General features: G+C 44.7%; 1 protein-coding gene across 3 annotated transcripts in view; it reads left to right on the top strand.

Moving 5' to 3' along the window:
* Positions 1–22588, top strand: part of LOC126162380 (lysosomal acid glucosylceramidase-like) — a 518384-nt gene that overhangs the window by 30442 nt on the left and 465354 nt on the right. For all 3 annotated transcript variants that reach the window (XM_049918851.1, XM_049918849.1, XM_049918848.1), the window contains exon 2: positions 5492–5710. In XM_049918851.1, the coding sequence (XP_049774808.1) occupies positions 5492–5710 (219 nt within the window). The remainder of the gene's footprint in view (positions 1–5491; positions 5711–22588) is intronic.

Raw genomic sequence — 22588 nt, forward strand, 5'->3', positions numbered from 1 at the left:
TTTCCCTCAAGGATCTGATGATTAAAAATTTGTAATACATGGTGAGCCATACACATCACAAAATGGAATGAAATAGCCCAGTGATAAAGCAGGGTATGCAGGAGGGGTATCCATAAAGTTGTAAGTCTCGCTGCTAAAAACCACTATTTCATCATATCTTTTTGGAGATGTGGTCTGTCTATACAGGGTGTTACAAAAAGGTACGGCCAAACTTTCAGGAAACATTCCTCACACACAAAGAAAGGAAATATGTTATGTGGACATGTGTCCGGAAACGCTTACTTTCCATGTTAGAGCTCATTTTATTACTTCTCTTCAAATCACATTAATCATGGAATGGAAACACACAGCAACTGAACGTACCAGCGTGACTTCAAACACTTTGTTACAGGAAATGTTCAAAATGTCCTCCGTTAGCGAGAATACATGCATCCACCCTCCGTCGCATGGAATCCCTGATGCGCTGATGCAGCCCTGGAGAATGGCGTATTGTATCACAGCCGTCCACAATACGAGCACGAAGAGTCTCTACATTTGGTACCGGGGTTGCGTAGACAAGAGCTTCCAAATGCCCCCATAAATGAAAGTCAAGAGGGTTGAGGTCAGGAGAGCGTGGAGGCCATGGAATTGGTCCGCCTCTACCAATCCATCGGTCACCGAATCTGTTGTTGAAAAGCGTACGAACACTTCGACTGAAATGTGCAGGAGCTCCATCGTGAATAAACCACATGTTGTTTCGCACTTGTAGAGGCACATGTTCTAGCAGCACAGGTAGAGTGTCCCGTATGAAATCATGATAACGTGCTTCATTGAGCGTAGGTGGAAGAACATGGGGCCCAATCAAGACATCACCAACAATGCCTGCCCAAACGTTCACAGAAAATCTGTCTTGATGACGTGATTGCACAATTGCGTGCGGATTCTCGTCAGCCCACACATGTTGATTGTGAAAATTTATAATTTGATCACGTTGGAATGAAGCCTCATCCGTAAAGAGAACATTTGCACAGAAATGAGGATTGACACATTGTTGAATGAACCATTCGCAGAAGTGTACCCGTGGAGACCAATCAGCTGCTGATAGTGCCTGCACACGCTGTACATGGTACTGAAACAACTGGTTCTCCCGTAGCACTCTCCATACAGTGACGTGGTCAACGTTACCTTGTACAGCAGCGACTTCTCTGACGCTGACATTAGGGTTATCGTCAACTGCACGAAGAATTGCCTCGTCCATTACAGGTGTCCTCGTCGTTCTAGGTTTTCCCCAGTCGCGACTCATAGGCTGGAATGTTCCGTGCTCCCTAAGACGCCGATCGATTGCTTCGAACGTCTACCTGTCGGGACACCTTCGTTCTGGAAATCTGTCTCGATACAAACTACCGCGCCACGGCTATTGCCCCGTGCTAATCCATACATCAAATGGGCATCTGCCAACTCCACAGCTGGCCGATGTGGCCGAGCGGTTCGAGGCGCTTCAGTCTGGAACCGCGCGACCACTACGGTCGCAGGTTCGAATCCTGCCTCGGGCATGGATGTGTGTGATGTCCTTAGGTTAGTTACGTTTAAGTAGTTCTACGTTCTAGGGGACTGATGACCTCAGATGTTAAGTCCCATAGTGCTCAGAGCCATTTGAACCAACCAACTCCACATTTGTAAACATTGCACTGACTGCCAAACCACGTTAGTGATGAACACTAACCTGTTGATGCTACATACTGATGTGCTTGTTGCTACTACTATAGAGCAATGAGTCGCATGTCAACACAAGCACCGAAGTCAACATTACCTTCTTTCAATTGGGCCAACTGGCGGTGAATCGAGGAAGTACAGTACATACTGACGAAACTAAAATGAGCTCTAACATGGAAATTAAGCGTTTCCGGACACATGCCCACATAACATCTTTTCTTTATTTGTGTGTGAGGAATGTTTCCTGAAAGTTTAGCCGTACCTTTTTGTAACACGCTGTATACAGCGTGGTCGGAAATCTCTGTTACAAAGTTCTACGACATGTAGAGGGTAGTGAGTGCAGAACATTTTGAATAGGAACCCATGTCCGGAATGGTATCGTTTACGTTCTACTACAGTTTCAATTCAGATGTGTACCAAGTCAACGTCTGCTTAGGGCAAGAGAAACGTCTCATAGTTCCCTGTCCTGGTATGCAACAGGGTAGACACGATGACGTGTACTACGTCAGGCGATCCCCAGATGTCAGTTATTGTTCGCTTTACTGTGAGACCGAGTCAATACCGGTGCATCACCGACAGAGGAAACATGGTACAGTACACGTTTGTGGAATACACAGACATGCTCCTTGCGTATACCGAAGCTGGAGGTAACGGAAGAGCTGCTAGTCGGCTTTATCATGAACGTATTCCTCACCGTCACTCTCCATCGCACAAACTGTTTGCCCAAGTTACACAACGGCTACGGGAAACGGGTATCTTCATCGTGAGGAGGAAGGACTGTGGTGCTCCACGGCGACGCCGCACTCCCAAATTTGAGAAAGGTGTACTGCGTCGCATTGAAGATAGCCCGTCAGCGAGTTCGCGAACAATTGAGCGTGCAATGGCTGTTAGTCACAGAACCGTCTTGGACGTCCTGCATGAACAACAATTACATCCGTATCACGTACAAAGGTTACACGCTATGGGTCCAGTAGACTTTCCACAACGCGTCGCCTTCTGCACATGGTTCCTGCACCGTTGCATCGACGCGCCCCTGTTTCCACGTCGAATTCTCTTCACAGATGAATGTAGGTTCACAAGGGATTGTGTTCTGAATGCTCGAAATAGCTATGTGTGGGCGGACGAAAACCCTCATGCCACGCATGTTCAGGGATTTCAAGACAAGTTTGGAATTAACGTGTGGGCAGGTATTCTGAACGGTCATGTGACTGGACCATACTTCCTTCCATCCAAGCTCACGGACCCCGCATACTTAGTCTTCCTGCGACACGTAATGGACCCGTTCTTGGACGCTGTGCCACTGAATGTCCGTCAGGAAATGTGGTTTCAGCATGATGGAGCACCACCTCACTTTTCACTGGATGTCCGGAGACATCTCAACAGACGGTGTGGTGACAGATGGATAGGCCGTGGTGGTCCAACCGCGTGGCCGCCACGATCGCCGGATTTAACCCTAATGGACTACTTCTTGTGGGGCCATATGAAGTGTCTAATTTATCAGACACCTGTAGAGACAAAGGAAGATCTGCTGGCACGAGTTCAGGCCGCTGCACAAGACATTGAAGAGACACCAGGTGGGATGGAGAGAGTGCCAGAACATGCTTCAGAGGTACAATGTGTGTAACAACGTTGGTAGTCGCCACATCGAGCGACTGTTGTAATGCATCGGTACGTTGCGGCTGGTGCCGTAGATGCTGTGTTCTTGTTGTTGTCGACTAATATAAACTATAAGGTGTAAGTTGTAATGCAAATGCGCAAGTAATAACGGAACCAGTTAGTATTCTTTTCAAATGGATTGCAACAATTGTACTGGATCACGCCTAAGTGCATTCCTCACGTGGTGTGGATGAGATAATCATCTCCATTGAAACTGTCGTAGAATGGAAACGATATGTTTCCGGACGTGGGTTCCTATTCAAAATGTTCTGTACTAACTACTCTCTACATGTCCTATAAGTCTGTAACGGGAATTTCCGACCACCCTGTAGATACACTGAGGTGTCAGAAGTCATGGGATAGGAATATGCACATATACAGGTGGTGATATTATTGTGTACTAGGGTACAAAGGGGCAGTGCTTTGGTAGAGCTGTCATTTGTACTCAGGTGATCCATATGAAAAATTTTACGATATGATCACGGCAGTACGATGAGAATTAACATACTTTGAACGCAGAGTGGTAACGCTTGGGACATTCCAATTCGGAAATCGTTAGGGAATTCAACATTCCATGATCTACAGCGTCAAGTGTGCTGAGAAAAACAGATTTGAAGCATTACCTCTGACCATGGACAACGCAGTGGCTTTCGGCCTTCAATTAACGACAGAGAGCAGCAACATTTGCTTAGAGCTGTCAGTGCTAACAGACAAGAAAGATCGCGTGAAATAATTGCAGAAATCATTGTGGGCCGTACGATGAACACATCTGTTAGAACATTGTGGCGAAATCTGACATTAGTGGGCTATGGCAGCAGACAACCGTCGCTACTGTCTTTGCTAACAGCACAACATCACCTGCAGCGCCTCTTCTCGGTCTTTGACCATATCGGTTGGAACCTAGACGACTGGAGAACCGTGTCCTGGTCAGATGAGTCTCGATTTTAGTTGGTGGGAACTGATGGTAGGGTTCGAGTGTGACGCAGACCTCACGAAGTCACGGACCAAAGTTGTCAACAAGGCACTGTGCAAAGTGGTGGTGGCTCCATACTGGTACGGGCTGTGTTTACATGGAATGGACTGGTCTTCTGGTCCATTTGAGCCGGATATGGATTGGAAATGGTTATGTTTGGCTGCTTGGAGAGCATTTGTAGTCATTCATGGACATCGTATTGACAAACAACAACGGGATTTTTATGGATGACAATGGGCCATGTCACTGGGCCAAAATTGTTCGCAACTGGTTTGAAAAACATTCTGGACCATTTGGCCACCCAGTCGCCCGACATGAATCCCGTCAATATTTATGGGACATAATCGACAGGTCAGTTCGAACACAAAATTCTGCACCGGCAACACTTTCGCAATTATGGACGACTATAGAGGCAGCATGGCTCAATATTTGTGCAGAGGACTTCTAGGGACTTGTTGAGTCCATCCCATGTCGAGTTGCTGCATTACACTGGTCAGTAGAAGGTCTGACATGATATTAGGTCAACTCAGTGTAAATATAAAGCTGTTACATAACCATTTTTTCCTTCGTTTGAAGGTACATGTTTGCAGTCCTGGTACATGAAGTATCCCACACCACACACTGCTAGAGGAGGCAAAACAGAATGGAGCAGCCCATCCATAAAGTGGGGATATGCTACGATGTATAATTTTTACTCCTCTAACAGCGTGTTGTCGTGTTGTGGTGCGGTAATTTGAATGGAGATCTGCTAAAGTGAATATTGGCTGTGCCATTTTATTGAGTCTGGTCTGGCGTCATGCTACAGCACTGTGGCGTCAGGATATGAACGTATATCAGGACAGCAGACATGTGCCTGTAAATAAACAAAACATTACTTATGTAACTCTGTTTTTGTGAGATCATAGTTAAAAGTTAAAAATTTATGGTTACTTCTCGCAGTTCAGCACATATCATATTTAATGATTGGAATCCTCTTTTGTCACACGATTTCTGTTCTCCATATTTTGCAGTAGCCATCAAGTATGACAGCAAAGACACCGTGCCAAATACAAACGCATGACAGAGAGACGACAAGGAGATTGTCAGTGATCAAAACGAAAAGGAAGTGTAGAAACAATTTATCCCGTTTGTGGGAGCAGCTCATCCACTGTGTGTGATTGTGTGTTGCAGTGTGGTTTGCGTCCGGCGCCGGCACCAGAGTGGGAGGCGGCCAGCCGTGCGCGGCGCGCTGGTACAACTACTCGAGCTTCGTGTGCGTCTGCAACGCCACCTACTGCGACGCACCACCCTCGACACCAGCGCTCAGCAATGGCGGCATCGCGCACTACACCTCCTCGCGTTGCGGGCAACGGCTGGCATTGCGCTTGCGCAGTTTCACTGATTCGAGCGGTGAGTGCTGAGACTCTTTGCAAACGCCTCTCGTGGGTAGGGACATTACAGTGCATTGCGTGTTGGCTCTTATAATAAACTATGTGATCAAAAGTATCCGGACACCTGAAGGAAAATGACTTACAAGCTCGTGGCGCCCTCCATCGGCAATGCTGGAATTTATTATGGTGTTGGCCCACCCTTAGTCTTGATGACAGTTTCCACTCTCGCAGGCATACGTTCAATTAGGTGCTGGAAGGTTTCTTGGAGAACGGTAGCCCATTCTTCACGGAGTGCTGCACTGAGGAGATGTATCGATGTCGGTCGGTGAGGCCGGGCACGAAGTCGGAGTTCCAAAACACCCCAGAGGTGTTCTACAGGATTCAAGTCAGCACTATGTGCAGGCCAGTCCATTACAGAGATGTTATGTCGTGTAACCAGATCGCGTTGAAAGATGCAATCGACATCCCCGAATTGCTGTTTAACAGCGCGGCCACTCCCGTCGGAGGTTCGAGTGCTCCCTCGGGCAAGGGTGTGTGTGTTGTTCTTAGCGTAAGTTAGTTTACGTAGTGGGTAAGTCTAGGGACCGATGACCTCAGCAGTTTGGTCCCTTAGAAATTCACACACATTTGAACGTTTGAGCTCTTCAAGAGTGGGAAGTAAGAAGGTGCTTAAAACATCAGTGTAGGCCTGTGCTGTGATAGTGCCACGCAAAACAACAAGGGGTGCAAGCCACCTCCATGAAAAACACGACCACACCATAACACCACAACCCCTGAATTTCACTGTTGGCACCACACAGATGGCAGATGACGTTCACCGTGCATTCGCCATACCCACGCCCTGCCATCGGATCGCCACATTGTGTACCGTGTTTCGTCACTCCACACAACGTTTTACCACTGTTCAATCGTCCAATGTTTACGCTCCTTACTACAAGCGAGGCGTCGTTTGGCATTTACCGGCGTTGTGTGTGTCTCATGAGCAGACACTCGACCATGAAATCCAAGTTTTCTCACCTCCCGCCTAACTGTCATAGTTTTTGCCGTGGATCCTGATGCAGTTTGGAATTACTGTGTGACGGTCTGGATAGATGTCTGCCTATTACACATTACGACCCTCTTGAACTACCGGCGGTCTCTGTCAGTCAACAGACGAGGTCGGCCTGTACGCTTTTATGCTGTACGTGTGCTTTCACGTTTCCATTTCACTATCACATTGGAAACAGTGGACCTACGGATGTTTAGGAGTGTGGAAATCTCGCGTACAGACGTATGACACAAGTGACACACAGTCACCTGACCACATTCGAAGTCCGTGAGATCCGCGGAGCGCCCCATTGTGCTCTCTCATAATATCTAATGATTACTGAGGTCGTTGATGTGGAGTACCTGGCAGCAGGTGGCAGCACAATGCGCCTAGTATGAAAAAAGTATGTTTTTGGGGGTGTCCGGATACTTTTGATCACATAGTGTATGTGAAGAAAATAAGTTGACCAGTACTTGCAGATGTGACGGGGCAGGCGAGGGAAAATCTTAGTGGTGGGTTCGTCTACTGGAAGACAGGGGAGGTACACACTGACAGCCCGTGCACAAACAGTCCACTCAACGAAGATAAAACAAGGTTGAATAGGGTAAACATTTTGCAAAGTGGCATTAGGGAGCGCCATGACCAACATACTAAAAATCCCAGCTGTGGCGTGGGTCACTTTCTTATGTTTTTCTTGAATCCCTCGAATACTACGGTTTTTAGCGAAACTTCTCTTATTTCCCAGTTAAAAAATTAAACTACGCCATATTACCTAGGAAAGATGTCATGTTTATTTTCTCTGAGATTTATAGTTTCTCGGTAGCAGGAGAAGGCAGATTATTAAAAGTTGTGATTGAATTGTATAAAATTATTTTTTATTGTTAAATGACGTGGTCAAGAACAAATATTAAATGTGGGTATCACGTATAAATGCAGTAGAGCCATATTAAGGGATAAATTGTGCCCTGGAGTGTAATAGGGTGAAGGAGTGGAGGTTGGAAGTCGGAGGGTAGAAGTGTGAGGGAAGACAGGTCTCCAGATTGTGATCATGCACTTCCCTTCTTCATAGGTTTGCAGACAGATGAGCGAGTAGATGATTCCTCTTTCTATCTACCCCACCATGTCACAAGAAGAAACTAGAGGGTGTTTCAATACGTTATAGTGACCTTCAGCAATACGCCTTATGAATCACTGGCGATGCAGTGTGCAGACATGCCCGTTGGGCGTTTATTTTCCAAAAAGTGCCTTAACAGTACCTGGAATACAGATATGAATCACTAATAATACTAACGAAAGAAACGCATGTGGACAGAATCTACTTAAATCTCTGCACAATGTTCTACACTATTACAGGGAAAATTTATTCTTAGTCGTCCTGTATGGCAGCTGTAGAGTTCTTCCAGGGAAGGTAGCTTCCCCAATTATGAGCGCTGCTCTCTTTACAGTTTACAGACAGGTCATACCTCCCCAGCATTTCCTGTCCAATTCTTTTGCATGAGTAGACAATATAACTTCACTGTGCTCCTGTATATATAGTGGAGGTATTTTCACTTTGTTAAATGAGTACTTATAGGCAGTTGTTAATTTTCCTTGTTTGACTGTACTGGAACGCATACCTTGCGTAACTTCTAAGCTACTGCAAGCGTGTCTGCAAACGATCGTATCAACAGGTTACGTCAGTATGACCCCTAACATTGCGGTATTTGGATACTTTGCTTTCAACTGGCTCTGCTTTTAGTTCTTGTAGTACTGTTTCGTTTTTTTGGTTGTCTGTTCTCGAATAGCCTTTTGTTCTTCTTAGAAATTTCGTTTCTGCATTTTGTATTTTACAAAATGTTCTCTTTTGCGGTATCCGACATTCTCTCCCATGAAGATGTGCTTCAAGAGCTAGTTACGTAAAATTTCACTCTCAGTTCTTGTCTAATTTTATTTTTAAATACATTATGAATGGAGCCACATATATTTCCAAATAAAGCCAATTTTACATCTAGATCTCTTTTTTTCGCTGTGTGGGCAAATTTTACATCCTATTGAGCGAAGGACTACACTTGTTCTAAAATCACATTATTCACAATGATTTTGGATCAGACTGGATTGCCTCAGGAGGACATCACATTAAGTAAAAGTTTTTTTTTTTTTAATTACCGCTACCAGTCACAAACTTTTCAACCGTTGACAAAGTTTGTGACTGGTAGCGGTAATTTAAAAAAAACCTGTACATATTTCTTGAGACAGTCAAGGTCGAAAAATAGTCAAAAGGGCTTCAAAGACATCACATTTGACTTTGTTTTGGAGAACTCTGTGTCATATTCTTCACAACGGTAATTCAGGTGATTCAGTACATGTTGTAAACAGTCTTTTTTTCGTACAATGTTAAGACTACGTCTGCATTACACGATACATTCAACAAGCTGTCGTTTGGTATTTTAATACCTCGTTGTACGTGTTGCCTCCTGTTTAAGATACCGTCATTAATGTAAATGTTAAAAAAGTGAGTGACATTGGACACCTTTGTCATGATCCTTTATTTATTAAAATTTCTTCTGTTCTTGTTTCACCTGTATTAATGATAATTTTTTAAAAATTCTTAATATTGGCTTCTTATGGCTTTTACTAATTTTCTGGGATATCCGCTGCATTCGATTATAATCCAGATTCTGTTTCTGTTCACATTGTCAAATTCCGCAAATTCTTTGTAAATTGTTTGTGTGTTATATTCTCGCCTTTCTCTTTTTCTTGTTGCAGAGAAAAAAAATTGGTGTGGTTGATCTTCCTTTTCAAAATTCAGTCTGTTCTTCACTAATGACACTTTCTGAAATTGTTTTAATTTCACTGTTTATTATTCTTGCATATAACTTCTGTACTGAGTTGAGAAGACTTGTCGCTCTAAAATTTTTACAATTTTCCGGTAACTTTTCTTACTCAGAGATATTACTTCTCATGTCTTCCATGAGTGAAGTACAGGGTGTACATAAAGTGTGGGAACACTTTCTATTATTTATTGCACAAGAACCAAACATTGTACAGATATCATGCATATGTCATTTTGGAGAGAAACCATGAAAGTTTTTTTTCTTCATGTATACCGCCACAACGTAGTTTGGTAATTTGCCGATAGTCAGCGCTAATCGCAAACACGGCCATGCTATAGAAGGGGACAGCTGTTTCATGAAATGGCCTCCCCGATCACCAGATCTCACTCCTTGTGACTTTTTCTGTGGGGACACATTAAAGATCTGGTGTATGTATCGCCTCTACCACGTGCTGTGGCAGAGATCCAGGAAAGAGCGACTGCCACAGTTGACGATGCCATGCTGGGACGGGTATGGCAAGAATTCGATTACCGTATTGACGTCTGCCGGGTCACCACTCATGGTTCGCATATCGAATGTTTGTAAAAAAAACTTTCAGGGTTTCTCTTAAAAATGTAACATTCATGACATCTGTGCAATGTTTAGTTCCTGTGCAATAAATAATTGAAAGTGTTACCGGACAGTATGTACACCCTGTATTTCGTTTGTCTGCTATCATTGGTTGAATAAGTGTAACAGCCTCCTCTGTAACATCGTGCCACCATATTTTAACAGCTCGGCACTTATTTTATGCTTTCCAGTTGTTTCTCTATTCCTATTTTCTTTTAGAAATTTCTGAAGCTCTTCCACTGTAATGGGATCCGCTTCTACAGGTTTGCCGTCTTCTTCGTTTTCTGATTGATCTTCTTGTTCTCTCTGCTGGTACCACAGGACCGTGTAGTGATGAACCCATCGATCCTTCTGTATCACATCTATTCTTACTGTGTCCTTCTCATCCTTGTTTGTATATCTTACCATTTAATATTCAAAGTTCTGTCTTTTGTGATTGTAATTCTCAATTTGGGTTATAAATCTGCTGCAGTTTCTTGTTGCGGTTTCCTGATTATTGTTTTAACTGACATAATTCTTTACTATTTTTCGAGTCGTGTTGCAAACGTTGTATTTAAGCAGTATGTTTATTTTTTACAGCTTCTTCGATTTCCTCATTTCATATTCTCAGACCTGCTGTACTCCTAATGTTTCAAGAGGGCTTGTATCATTGCTGGTTCTATGTAGCACCGAACATTCTGCCACTCCATCTCCAGACCACTTTCAGTGGGTGTTTCTAGCAGATATTGCTTCAGTCTTTTTTCATAGTGCTGATCGACGCTTTCTTCTCGTAATAAGTTCACTTTGTACACTTCTCATGATGGACCACATTGATGATGCTTTCGTATCTAACATTATGTCCACAGTTCACACTTTGCTTCTCGTATACAGGATGAATCACCTAAAACTTGCGTCGTAAATATTGAGGAAAAAGAAAGTGATTTTGATGCGCGATTTTCACAGAATGGATTGTTAGTCAGGGGCTCGTATTGTTTGCTAATCAACAGACTGTAATAATTATAAGAAAGTAGGATAAATTGGAATGTCACTGATGTTTGTTGTAGGATTCTTGTGCTAGTCGTTTATGAGATATCGTATTTTGAAAAGAGCGACACCGGCACTCGTACAATACTTGTACACACTAAAGAACGACGAATGTGAATACACTAGTTATGTGGATTATGACCAGTAACGAGACAATTCACCATCATAGGTTGTGTTCAAAATGACCACCGGCAGCGGCAGTACACACTTCCAATCTGATATGGAATGACTGTTGACACTTGCTAACATTTCAGCGGAGATGTCCGAGCAGGCTGCAGTAACACTTTGTCGCATATCCTCGGGTGTAGGCGGTATGTCCTTGCAGACAGCGTCTTTCAGCTTTCCCCACGGAAAAAAGTCTACAGGTCTCAAATCCAAGAAATGGGCCGGCCGAGGTACAAATTCTCTATGTCCAATCCAACGATTTGGAAGCAATTCGTGAAGACATGCTGTGGTACTTCGTGCACTATGGGTTGGACAGCCACCATGTTGGTACCACAGGTTCCTCCTAGTCTGCAGAGGAACGTCTTCTAGTATCTGTGAAAGATGGTCTGTTAGGAAGCTGCGATACTTATGCGCGTTCATTGTTCCATCTATGAAAAACGGGCATATGAGGTGATGGTTCACTATCCCACACAACACGTTTACACTCCACAGACGCTGACGTACCGCCTGACGAAGCCAATGGGCATTGTCAATAGACTAGTAGTACATTTTTCGGTGGTTTACGTGGCCATCAATGGAAAACGTGGCTTCATCACTTAATAAGATACATGATACATCTGGAGTATCCTGTCGTAACGACCAGGTCCAAACGTTGACAAGATTCTTATACTCGCTTCCATGCAGCTCTTGATGGAGACAAATGTGATAGAGATGGAACTTACGCCGATAAAGAATGCGCAGGGTATAGGACACGTACCTGACTCATGCCACTTCCTCGTGCGGTTACGCAGGCGCTAACACGCAGATCAACTGCGACAGCAGCAAGAGAGTTAGTTTCCCCCTCTTCTATCGTCACATTTTTCCTTCTGTTACGTTGTCTAGGTGTTACGCTACCATTTTTACGTAACTGGTTGAAAATGTTGATAAGTAATTGCCGAGGTGGTTGACATTTATTGGGATATCTTGCCGCATACACCGTACAAGAACGTACTGGATTCTTCCTACACTCTTCATACTCCATGAGCATGTCGGCTTTTTCTACACTCTTTAAATCTCACCTTCCGCTCATATAACCTACTACTTGGACTTCCACACACTAACTGACTATAGTCGATTATAATTACTCGATAGTTGACATTTTATCACAGCAAGCTGGAGCTGGTTTTCTCCAATCAAATCAGAGCGCCCCCCCCCCCCCTCTCGTCACGCCGAACCGTTCGTAATTGCCAAACTGCCACAACAGTAGATCAGTTCACCTCGTCCAGCTTTCTTTTTTGGACCTTGGATCCTGGATTTGGCCCCTTAATTTCGTACTTCATCACACATGATAACCAACAACACAGCACACACACACACACACACACACACACACACACACACACGATGCTAACGACATACGCGTCTGTTACACAGCACCAAGCAAACACTACTCGATTCTTCCGCACGTGATTCTGCGTCACACTTATTATCATCACAAAGATCCGAAGGTCGGCTTACATTAGAAAAGTATCTCACGGCATTGCGTGAAGCCAACTTGCTAATGGACTGTCAGAGTCATAAATGTAACAACTACACGCATCGTAGCGGCGTACCGCAGTGGTTAGCGCACTAAAATGATGTATAGAACGAAATTAGAGTTATATTAATACCTTCAGCTTCTAACGGGCGGTGATATATATCGACGGGGACAGGAGAAAATATGTGCCCCGACCGGGACTCCTACTTACATGGCAGACGCTCTATCCATCTGAGCCACCGAGCGGACAGAGTATAGTGCGACTGCAGGGACTATCTCGCGCATGCCTCCCGCGAAACCCACATTCTCACCTTGTGTGTCAACATACTACAGTCGTAGTGCCCCACACCAACACACTCATTACTTGTGGAAGACATTCTTACGAAGTCCCGTAAGAGTTCGGGGATTATGTGTGCATTCGCACAGAAGAAGAAGGTCATGGCCGGTATTGGGAGAACTATGTACTTATATGGATATGATGTACAGAAGATCGTAGGTCCGAAACTCGTGAAACATAATGAATTTTTTTCCATTTCTGAATCTGACCAAAAGACTGTCATTATTATTTTTATTCAGTTAATTGATGTAGATGATTTTTTTAAATTTCTAATATTTCGCCGCGTCATTTTCATTATTGACATAAGTTTTCTTCCTAACCACCAGTATTGTCTATAATCTACAAGCAAGTGCCACCAGGATTGCTCATCGGATGTCAACGTGGCAATCCGTGTAGTCAGTGTGACGGTAGTTTCAGGTCACCAATGAATGCTTGATTTATTTTCAATTTTTTAATCTTTGAACTCGAAATTTTTCGTCTTGAAATTGTTCGTAGAGGTTAGCTTTAATCGCCATGAACAAAGCGATCGTGAATTTAGTTGTGCCGCTGATTGCTGGCCGCCGGTTTCTAGGATACATTGCACATCACAAGGTTGTGGGTAGGTGAGAACAATAGTTTAAATTCGGTGCTAAAAAAAAGGCGTTGTCTGCTGCATTTCAGTCATTGACCACTTAAAATCAGCTGACAACAGAGTATCTTGCATTCCCGTCGTACCTCGTGGCGGCTGCTTCCCAAATTGCTCTGCGTTACACATTAACAGAATTTGTGAAGTTATCCTCCCATGTTTGTGTGTCACCTATAACCGCACGGTAGCCGGCGGCCGACGCGGCAACGCTGTAGCCGCAAGTGCCAAGCGTCAATTTTTAAGTAATTTTTATCGGACTATAGCAAGTTGCAGTGCACTCAAAGAACACAAAAGCACACTGTAAGCAAACATAAGAACGTCGTACGTAGGAACTACCGGTCCGTGGGTTGAATGGCACATACAAGTGTCGGTGTTAAAAATACGATATCATGCCAACGAGTCGCACTACAATCCTGCAACAAACACCACTGACAATTTAATTTACATTACTTTCAGCCTGTTAATGTCGGTAGGCACTGGCCATTTAAATAGTGTTTGCACAAAAATACGCTTTCTAAATATTATTACAATCTGTTTCTTGCCTAACAATACGAGCCCCTGACAACCAATCCATTCTGGGAAAACCACACATCAATAAAACTTTCCATTTCCGCAATATTTCCCCGTGCCTGTTTTAGGAGACTCAACATGTATAGTCGTCTGAGCAAATATTGCATCATTATTGACCTATGTTCTCATGCATGCCATGTGTACTTATAAATATCCTATTTTGTGAAGAACGTGTTCGAGATTTTTAAATGGTTCATAGAAGAAAAATAGCTTTGAGTTCATTATCATTGTTACTGCAATCACTCTCTCAAATAATTCTGCTGCTCGTGATACAGACGTATTACTCAACAGTGCATTAAAATCTCTACATGTTATTTGATAATAATTTTTATTAATTTTATCAATGTACCATTACAGGCGCACATAGAATTATTCGGTTTCTTCTTTTTTCTCTTCTTTGGAACAAATATGCCCATTATATGTTGCTACTACTTATCCTTACTCTCAATGATATAAGCGCCTCATTACTGAAGCTGTAATTGTCAGTCTTCGAATTACTGTTTCTGTGAATAAATATAGCTATCCCAGCTTTTGTCCATATATTCTGTGCAACATTGCCATAAATCATTATATACTCATCGAGTTCTTTTGTTATTTTAAGTTTCTTCTTTGTATCTTTGATGACAGTAGCTTGCTTATTTGTAATTTTATCCGTTAGAAGCACCACAGGGCTTTGATCATCCGACTTCTTGCATGACTGAATGATTCCAGAATGAGATTTTCACTTTGCAGTGGAGTGTGCGCTGATATGAAACTTCCTGGCAGATTAAAACTGTGTGCCGGACCGAGACTCGAACTGGGGACCTTTCGCGGGCAAGTGCTCTACCAAGTGAGCTACCCAAGCACGACTCACGCCCCGTCCTCACAGCTTTACTTCTGCCAGTACCTCGTCTCCTACCTTCCAGACTTCACAGAAGCTCTCCCGCATACCTTGCAGAGTGAAAATCTCACTCTGGAAACATCCACCAGGCTGTAGCTAAGCCATATCTCCGCAATATCCTTTCTTCCAGGAGTGCTAGTTCTGCAAGGTATGCAGGAGAGCTTCTGTGAAGTTTGGAAGGTAGGAGACGAGGTACTGGCGGAGTTAAAGCTTTGAGGACGGCTCGTGAGTCGTGGTTGGGTAGCTCAGTTGGTAGAACACTTGCCCGTAAAAGTTAAAGGTCCCGAGTTCGAGTCTCGATCTGGCACAGGAAATTATTTCCTCCTGCCTATCAAAGGTCGGCGGGATCGTGGTAACGCTGCCAATCCTTCCTCAGTCGCCGGTAGTGACTGTTAGGTCCCGTCCATCATGGGACAGGTCCCTAGCAGCAGGTCCATTGGTCAGTCTGGTGATTGTCCCTGGAGCACTGAAGTGGAGGTTGGTTATAAAATACTCGAGTGTCGAGACCATCTCTCTTTTATTCCACATTTTCTGTATGTCCTTTAGGTGGTGTCCTAACAGGACAGTAGATTGTTCTCAGTTAGTTAAGAAAGTTGTTTTTACCTTACACCGGATTGTGTCTTCGATATTGTCACATGTGGTCTGAATCCAGCTCATAGTGAGCGGTTGGTACATCTCTCCAAGGCAGGCCTCTGCATGAGAAGATGTCTAAGATATCTGGCATGCAGTCGGTCTTGTAGAGGATGTGAGTAGGTTCGTCGCGAGCAATTACCCTACTGAGGAACTGATCCCGATAAACTGTCTCTATCTCCATTTGCTGCCATTTGTAGTGCTCCACACTCAGTCTGTATTTTTGGAGTTCAAGTCCTCTGCTATTATAACTCGTTCACCAATTCCAAGCAAACTCCGAAGGTCCTGTAAGGGGTAGTTTCTTTTTGGAGGCTTGTATGCTGAAACTACCGAAATAATGTTGTTGACTAGCTTTATCCTGGCAGCCTCGAACGTGGCCACGCTTGGCATATCGATCGTTCGGTGGCGAATCCTCCGTCTCACAAGGACGCAAAGTCCTCCACCTGCGCGGTCTTTCGATCGCCCCTACGAACAGAGTAACTGCGCATCTTGAATCGATCGGTCGGTGACGGACGCTTCTCCGTGATGCAAGGTACATCTACGGCATGCTAGACTCGATAAGACTGTAAAGAGGGGATTTTGGGAGAAACGCTGTCAGCATTCCACGTTAAAATTCTGAACTTCCCTGTCCTATTGAAGTCCATCGCTGAAGAGAGACATAGCGGCTGCAGCTATGATCAGCATCGTTTTCGGCGCGGACCGCCTTTAGCGTCTCCTCACTCACTTTGGCCTACTTAGCCCAGGTGAGCCCAGTGAACAGTTGTTTTGTTTTGGTCCATACTACCACTTCCCAAAATATGGAAAGCAAAGAGCTTGCAGAAGAAGGATTTGTTTCACAGTATCAAAGCTCAAGAATTGCTCGTAGCTCTTAAGGTATGCGTTTTACAGCCCATCTTTACTTGACTTCTCTGTTTCGAAGGATCATTCCTGTCTTATCCCTGAATATTGACCATCACTTCTGAAACGCCCTGTATACTGTGAGTTCCCTTAGCAGACTACTAAGATTGCTGCCAGTGCCTGCCTCCCCCTGAGGTTGATCTGGTCTTGTCTCAGTGCCTGCAATGGCAGCTACATTAATCTCTGTGGACACCTGAGGTAGAGGGTGGACTGATTGTTGGGGCGGACTCTCTTCCTGAGGTGGTACCGCGGCAGTAGAAGTGAAGGGGGATGGTTAAGATGCCTGTTTTGGCGGTAGAACTGGAAAATGATCTAGCTGGAGCTCAAATCTCACCTTTTGGCGAGTTATTTGTCGAGGTGACGATAGATGTGGCAGTTTTCCGCTGCCACTAGCTTCGCTCAAATCAATAGTTGGCTGGATGTGTGCCCTTGCAGTTTCCACAGACTGGGTCGGCGGTCCTCTCCGTTTTGCATAGCTTGATTAGGTGAGGACCTGTGCACTTAAAACACCTGGTCTCCAAGCTGTAGTTCTTGCTGGTGTGGTTGGCACCTATGGTACTGGTCTGGATCTTCAAGTTTGTTATATCACTCTACCGTTACCTGAAAGTTTGGCATAAAACTTAACTTACAGACGCTTTGAACTTCCTCATTATTCTCTATCACCGTTAAGACGTTTGACCATGTCCTCCCTTCCCTGACTGAGCTGGTTTAGAGAACTGGTGTACAGAGGACACCACAATCCTTTTGGGATTAAGTCCAGTCTTACATCTTCCTCCTCCACGTCTATAGGCACATGTTTTAATACGACCCTCAGTGCCTATTTCGGATCCACCAAGTATTTGTGGAACTCATTTTCTTTTTTCTTGAGTTCTATCTTAACCTCCTGGCTGTCCTTTATGGACCCTGTATTTTGGTAGTCTTGGCGCTGTACACCGCTGTTAGTTTCCCTGTTAACGCCCCCCCCCCAACCCACTCCCTGTAATTCCTTGAGAAGATATGAAATGCTCCACGTAAGGTAGGCTATGATTGGAGTTGCCCATTCCTTTTTCTGCCTAAACGTCTGCATCTCGCTTTCTGCGCCATCGTTTTTGAAGGCAGAAAACGAATTTGCATTTGGCACATTTTCCACAACCTGCTGGTTTTCTGACACTCCCCCCCCTGCCCTCCCCCTCCCCGTCACCATCCTCTGACCCCTTCTCGTTTTCGGTTTTCGCGTCAATGACTAGCTTCTCTTCCTCCGAAGTGTCCTCCTCCTACAGTCAGCCTAGCCCTGCCATTGTGATATGTTATCAGTGCAGCCCTATTTCGGTTGCGGGTATTCTTGCGAGTGCCGTAGGGGGCTTATGATGAAATCTCCCTCGAGGTATGCGATGAAGCCACGCTAGTCGGTAGATTTGTTTTATCGTACCACCATGGGACACTGGTTGATGCTTAGTTCTCACATGCATGGCTAAATGGCGCGTATCCTCGTCAGAGCCAGTTACTGTGCCTCAGCAAACACGGGTAGCCATACAGCGCTTCATGCCGTGGCCTGCAAATGCACCGTCACCCTCTGGAGGACCGGAGAGGATGCCTTGCAGCGGCCAAGGAAAGTAGAAGGAGCGTCAAGGGCAGCACCAAAATCAGCTCCTCTGCCATGCAGATCTCGGCCGCAGCCTCCGCACTCGCCATTATACCGGCAGTCGATCGCAATATGCGCATCTGTCAGGTGCAACACGATAACTTTTCTCCAGGCATCACAAAACACGACAGTTTTGCCAAACGCTACGAGTACTCCCAAGGGAGAGCCCTAAGGCGCCAGTAGTTGATCGCCACGCTCTGCAGACGCTTCTGCTGCGTCCACATCTTGCGTGATGTGTGGTGTCACCGCCAGACACCACACTTGCTAGGTGGTAGCCTTTAAATCGGCCGCGGTCCGCTAGTATACGTCGGACCCGCGTGTCACCACTGTCAGTGATTGCAGACCGAGCGCCGCCACACGGCAGGTCTAGAGAGACGTCCTAGCACTCGACCCAGTTGTACAGCCGACTTTGCTAGCGAAGCTACACTGACCAATACGCTCTCATTTGCCGAGACGATAGTTAGCATAGCCTTCAGCTACGTCATTTGCTACGACCTAGCAAGGCGCCATTACCAGTTAATATTGAGATTATAAATCATGTATCAACAAGAGAGATGTTCACCAATTATGGATTAAAGTTAAGTATTCCAGCAGCAACGTACCTTATTGGCTATATTAATTAAATTGTCATTTTCCAGACCTCACGCCAGCCTGCGTGAGTTTAAAGGCGTGCATTTCGGCCTCCTCTAGCTATACGGTGTTGGCTCTTCTGCCAACACACCATGATGCCTGCAGTTGGTACGAGTACATTCCTTATACAGCGTGGCGCACGAAAAACAGGCCGGTAGTACAGACTGCTCGCCAGTTACACACGAATTCTTGTCCGCCACGAGCGGATACAACAACAGACAAATAAACTTGTAATAATTAAGAACAACTAATACGCCAATACAAAGGTCTATATTTACTGAGCTGATCTTGTCTTTTACATTACATTATATTGGATGCTGAAAATGACTCCCCTGTGCTTCAGTGCACCTTTGCGCAAGTCCTAACATGTTAATATAGGCTTTGTGCAACTTTGCCGCAACACTTCTCAAAATTTCATTATAAATATTGTCCTTCAAGTCTTCGAACGATGTTCAAATGTGCGTGAATTCTCAAGGGACCAACTGCTGAGGTCATCGGTCCCTAGACTTACACACTCCTTAAATTAAATTATGCTAAGAACAACATACACACTCATGCGTGAGGGTGGACTCGAACCTCCGGCGGGAGTGGCCGAGCAATCCGTGACATGCCGCCTCAAACCGCACGGTCACTCCACGCGGCACTAATGTTACTGAGTCATTTGAGTACACTCTTCCCTTTAGACTTCCTCACAGATAAAAGTCAACAGTAATTCCATGCCTTGCCTTATCTTCTTCTTTCAGTTCGTGTAAACATGCCATTTTGTAGGGCTTCATCCCTATATGTCCGCTCCCGTAGCTCAGTTGTTGCTGGCACGGTAGCTCAGCGTGTTCGGTCAGAGGGTTAGCTGCCCTCTGTACCAAAAAAAACTGAGTTAATCGATCAACAACGAACTTAAGCGGGTGTCTTACGACATCCGTCCCGAGCAGATGCAACGAACAAAATCGAACAAAATGAGATTTAAAAAAAAAAAAAAAGGCTGTCAGCGTGACAGAATGTCAATCCTAAAGGCCCGGGTTCGATTCCCGGCTGGGTCTGAGATTTTTTCTCCGCTCAGGGACTGGGTTTTGTGTTGTCCTAATCATTATCATTTCATCCCCATCGACGCGGAAGTCGCCGAAGTGGCGTCAAATCGAAAGACTTACACCCGGCGGACGGTCTACCCGACGGGAGGCCCTGGTCACACGACATTTACATCCCTATATGGTGTAAACCGAATTGACATGACGTAGGCGAAACTTTGACTCGTTGCGACAATTTACGTGTCAAGTTCTTTAGGTTCTGAATCATCGTGCTCGAATATTTGCGATCACAGCAGATGTACGCACGTCGGGGCTAGATTCTTTTTTGGGTTTGCAACTGCCCCTGTAGTACGCTATACTGCTCTTTGTTAGTATGGAAACTTCTTTCCAAAAAAATTTCTGGCCTTTCCTTAAGTGAACCAGTAGAAAAGTACGCCTTCACTACTGCGATTCTTACTTGTAGAGGGTACATTTCTGTGAGATATTTACTTCACACTTTCTAAGCAAGTCGCAACGGCTTTCGTACTGTCAGTAAAAAACGTAGTCGCAAGGACTTCGAAGTAATAGATGACAAGTGGCGGCTGACAATGAGCAGTATAGTATTCGCGGCCGGTTTTTCGTGCTCCACCCTGTATAATCACATGTGCCGAAATATGAAGAACTGCAGTGCCATGTTATGTAGCAAAGAGACAACAGCGAGACCGCTCGAACTGTGTCCGCCTCCGTAGCGTAGCGGTAGCGTTACCGCCTACCACGCAGGGGGCCCGGGTTCGATTCCAGGCATGGGACTAGGTGTTGTGTGCTCATCAACATCGTCATGCCGGCACGGTAGCTCAGCCTGTTCGGTCAGAGGGTTTAGCTATCCTTTGTAATAAAAAACTGAGTGAACATATCAACGAACAACCTGTCCGGGTGTCATCAGACGTCCGCCACGAACAAATTTAACGAACTTTATAGGACAAAACGAGAGAAAAAAAATACTGTGCAGATCGGCAGCCGACAGCCAACTGAGGCGGCCGCCCCTTTGGAACAAAAGGAGTGGAATCGCCCAGCGCTCACGACGAGTATGCGTTTCTACTCATGGGACACGCTATTTTGCACAAGTCTGCTTACAATTGCATCGATACTTTGATAATACTGGGATAAAATCGATACCACCAGCATCACTAGGTTTCTGTATCCGTTTTTATGTACTTCTATGCTTTTCTTCAAAATGTCAGGATTTCTTTAGAATACTAGGCTTAACGAGGACATTACACTATTTTTCCATGAACCAACAGACACAGAAAAAGATTGTTTGTCGTTACAAATTAAATACAAGAAACAGTTACTGACATTGTCTACAATTTATCTTCTTCATTAGCTGAAACCGTGGAACCAGTGAGCTCAGTAATAAACTGGAGAGATTACTCCACGAAGCAAAGCCGAACGAGTAACGCCACAGCTACCATGCAAACAGTCATATTGTCCTGTTACACAGGGGGAAGAGAAATTCCTATGAAGTGATACTGCACAAAGTTGTCTCAGTTGAGTTTGTAAGTCACTGGATGAATCATTCGAAAGTCGCAAGCACAAACGCTAATAATGACTGAAAACAACCGCCGGGAATGTGGTGTACTTACTAAACATCGCCATGGTATTCTGCGCGAAGTCACAACTGACTAGTCGCTCCAGTTTAGTACTCAGTGAAACACGCGGTAAGCTGGATGCCCACCAAGAGTTTCTCGGGAAGTCATTCAGAATTTCCACGAACGACTCATAAGCAACAGCATAGCCTATGCTATGAACATTGTGAGATGCACTCAATTCAGTACTGACACAGTGACACGTCTTATAAGGTAATATGAAGAAAGGCAAACGCACGTTCATGGCTTTTGATGATGTTATCTGGAAAACATTGTTTGACATTCCGAAGTAGTGAACATTGTTTACAACTTGTATAAAAACCAATCTTTAGTTATATGAGTTGAAGGATGTGAAAAGGACCGAGTAAAAATGGGAGTAGGACGTTGTAACATCTCCCCCCCCCCCCCAATGTTATTTACCCTCTTCATAGAGTATAGTGTAGAACTGGTACGTGAAATTCGGAAAAGAAATTGAAGGTCAGGGAGAATTAATAAAAAGATTAAGGTTTTCCGATTGCGATGCTATAAGGCTTGAACATTAGTGGTTTGAAATACTATTATCTTTGGAAACCAGCGGATTGAGATATGTTTTGTACTGCCAAGGACAGTTGACCACCGTTCGTACCTTCCCCTTTGTGCCCTGTTGCACAGTGCTTACACCGAGTACTCCGCAGAAAGCCTGTGAAACAACACCAGCAGGAACTAATAAAAACACCAAGGTTCTCAATCTTGAAAAAACAAAGATGAGTCGGGATTATGATAATTGTTACGTCCTACCTACATTTTGCTTAACTTTGCGGAAGTGCTACTGATATTTTGCACCACCATTATTTTCACTAATGCAGCTAGGGCATGAATTGTTCTTGGACACTGTCGCTGAGCGGTTCTAGGCGCGTCAGTCTGGAAC

This window comes from Schistocerca cancellata, chromosome 2, assembly GCF_023864275.1.
Source record: "Schistocerca cancellata isolate TAMUIC-IGC-003103 chromosome 2, iqSchCanc2.1, whole genome shotgun sequence".
Lineage (NCBI taxonomy): Eukaryota > Metazoa > Arthropoda > Insecta > Orthoptera > Acrididae > Schistocerca > Schistocerca cancellata.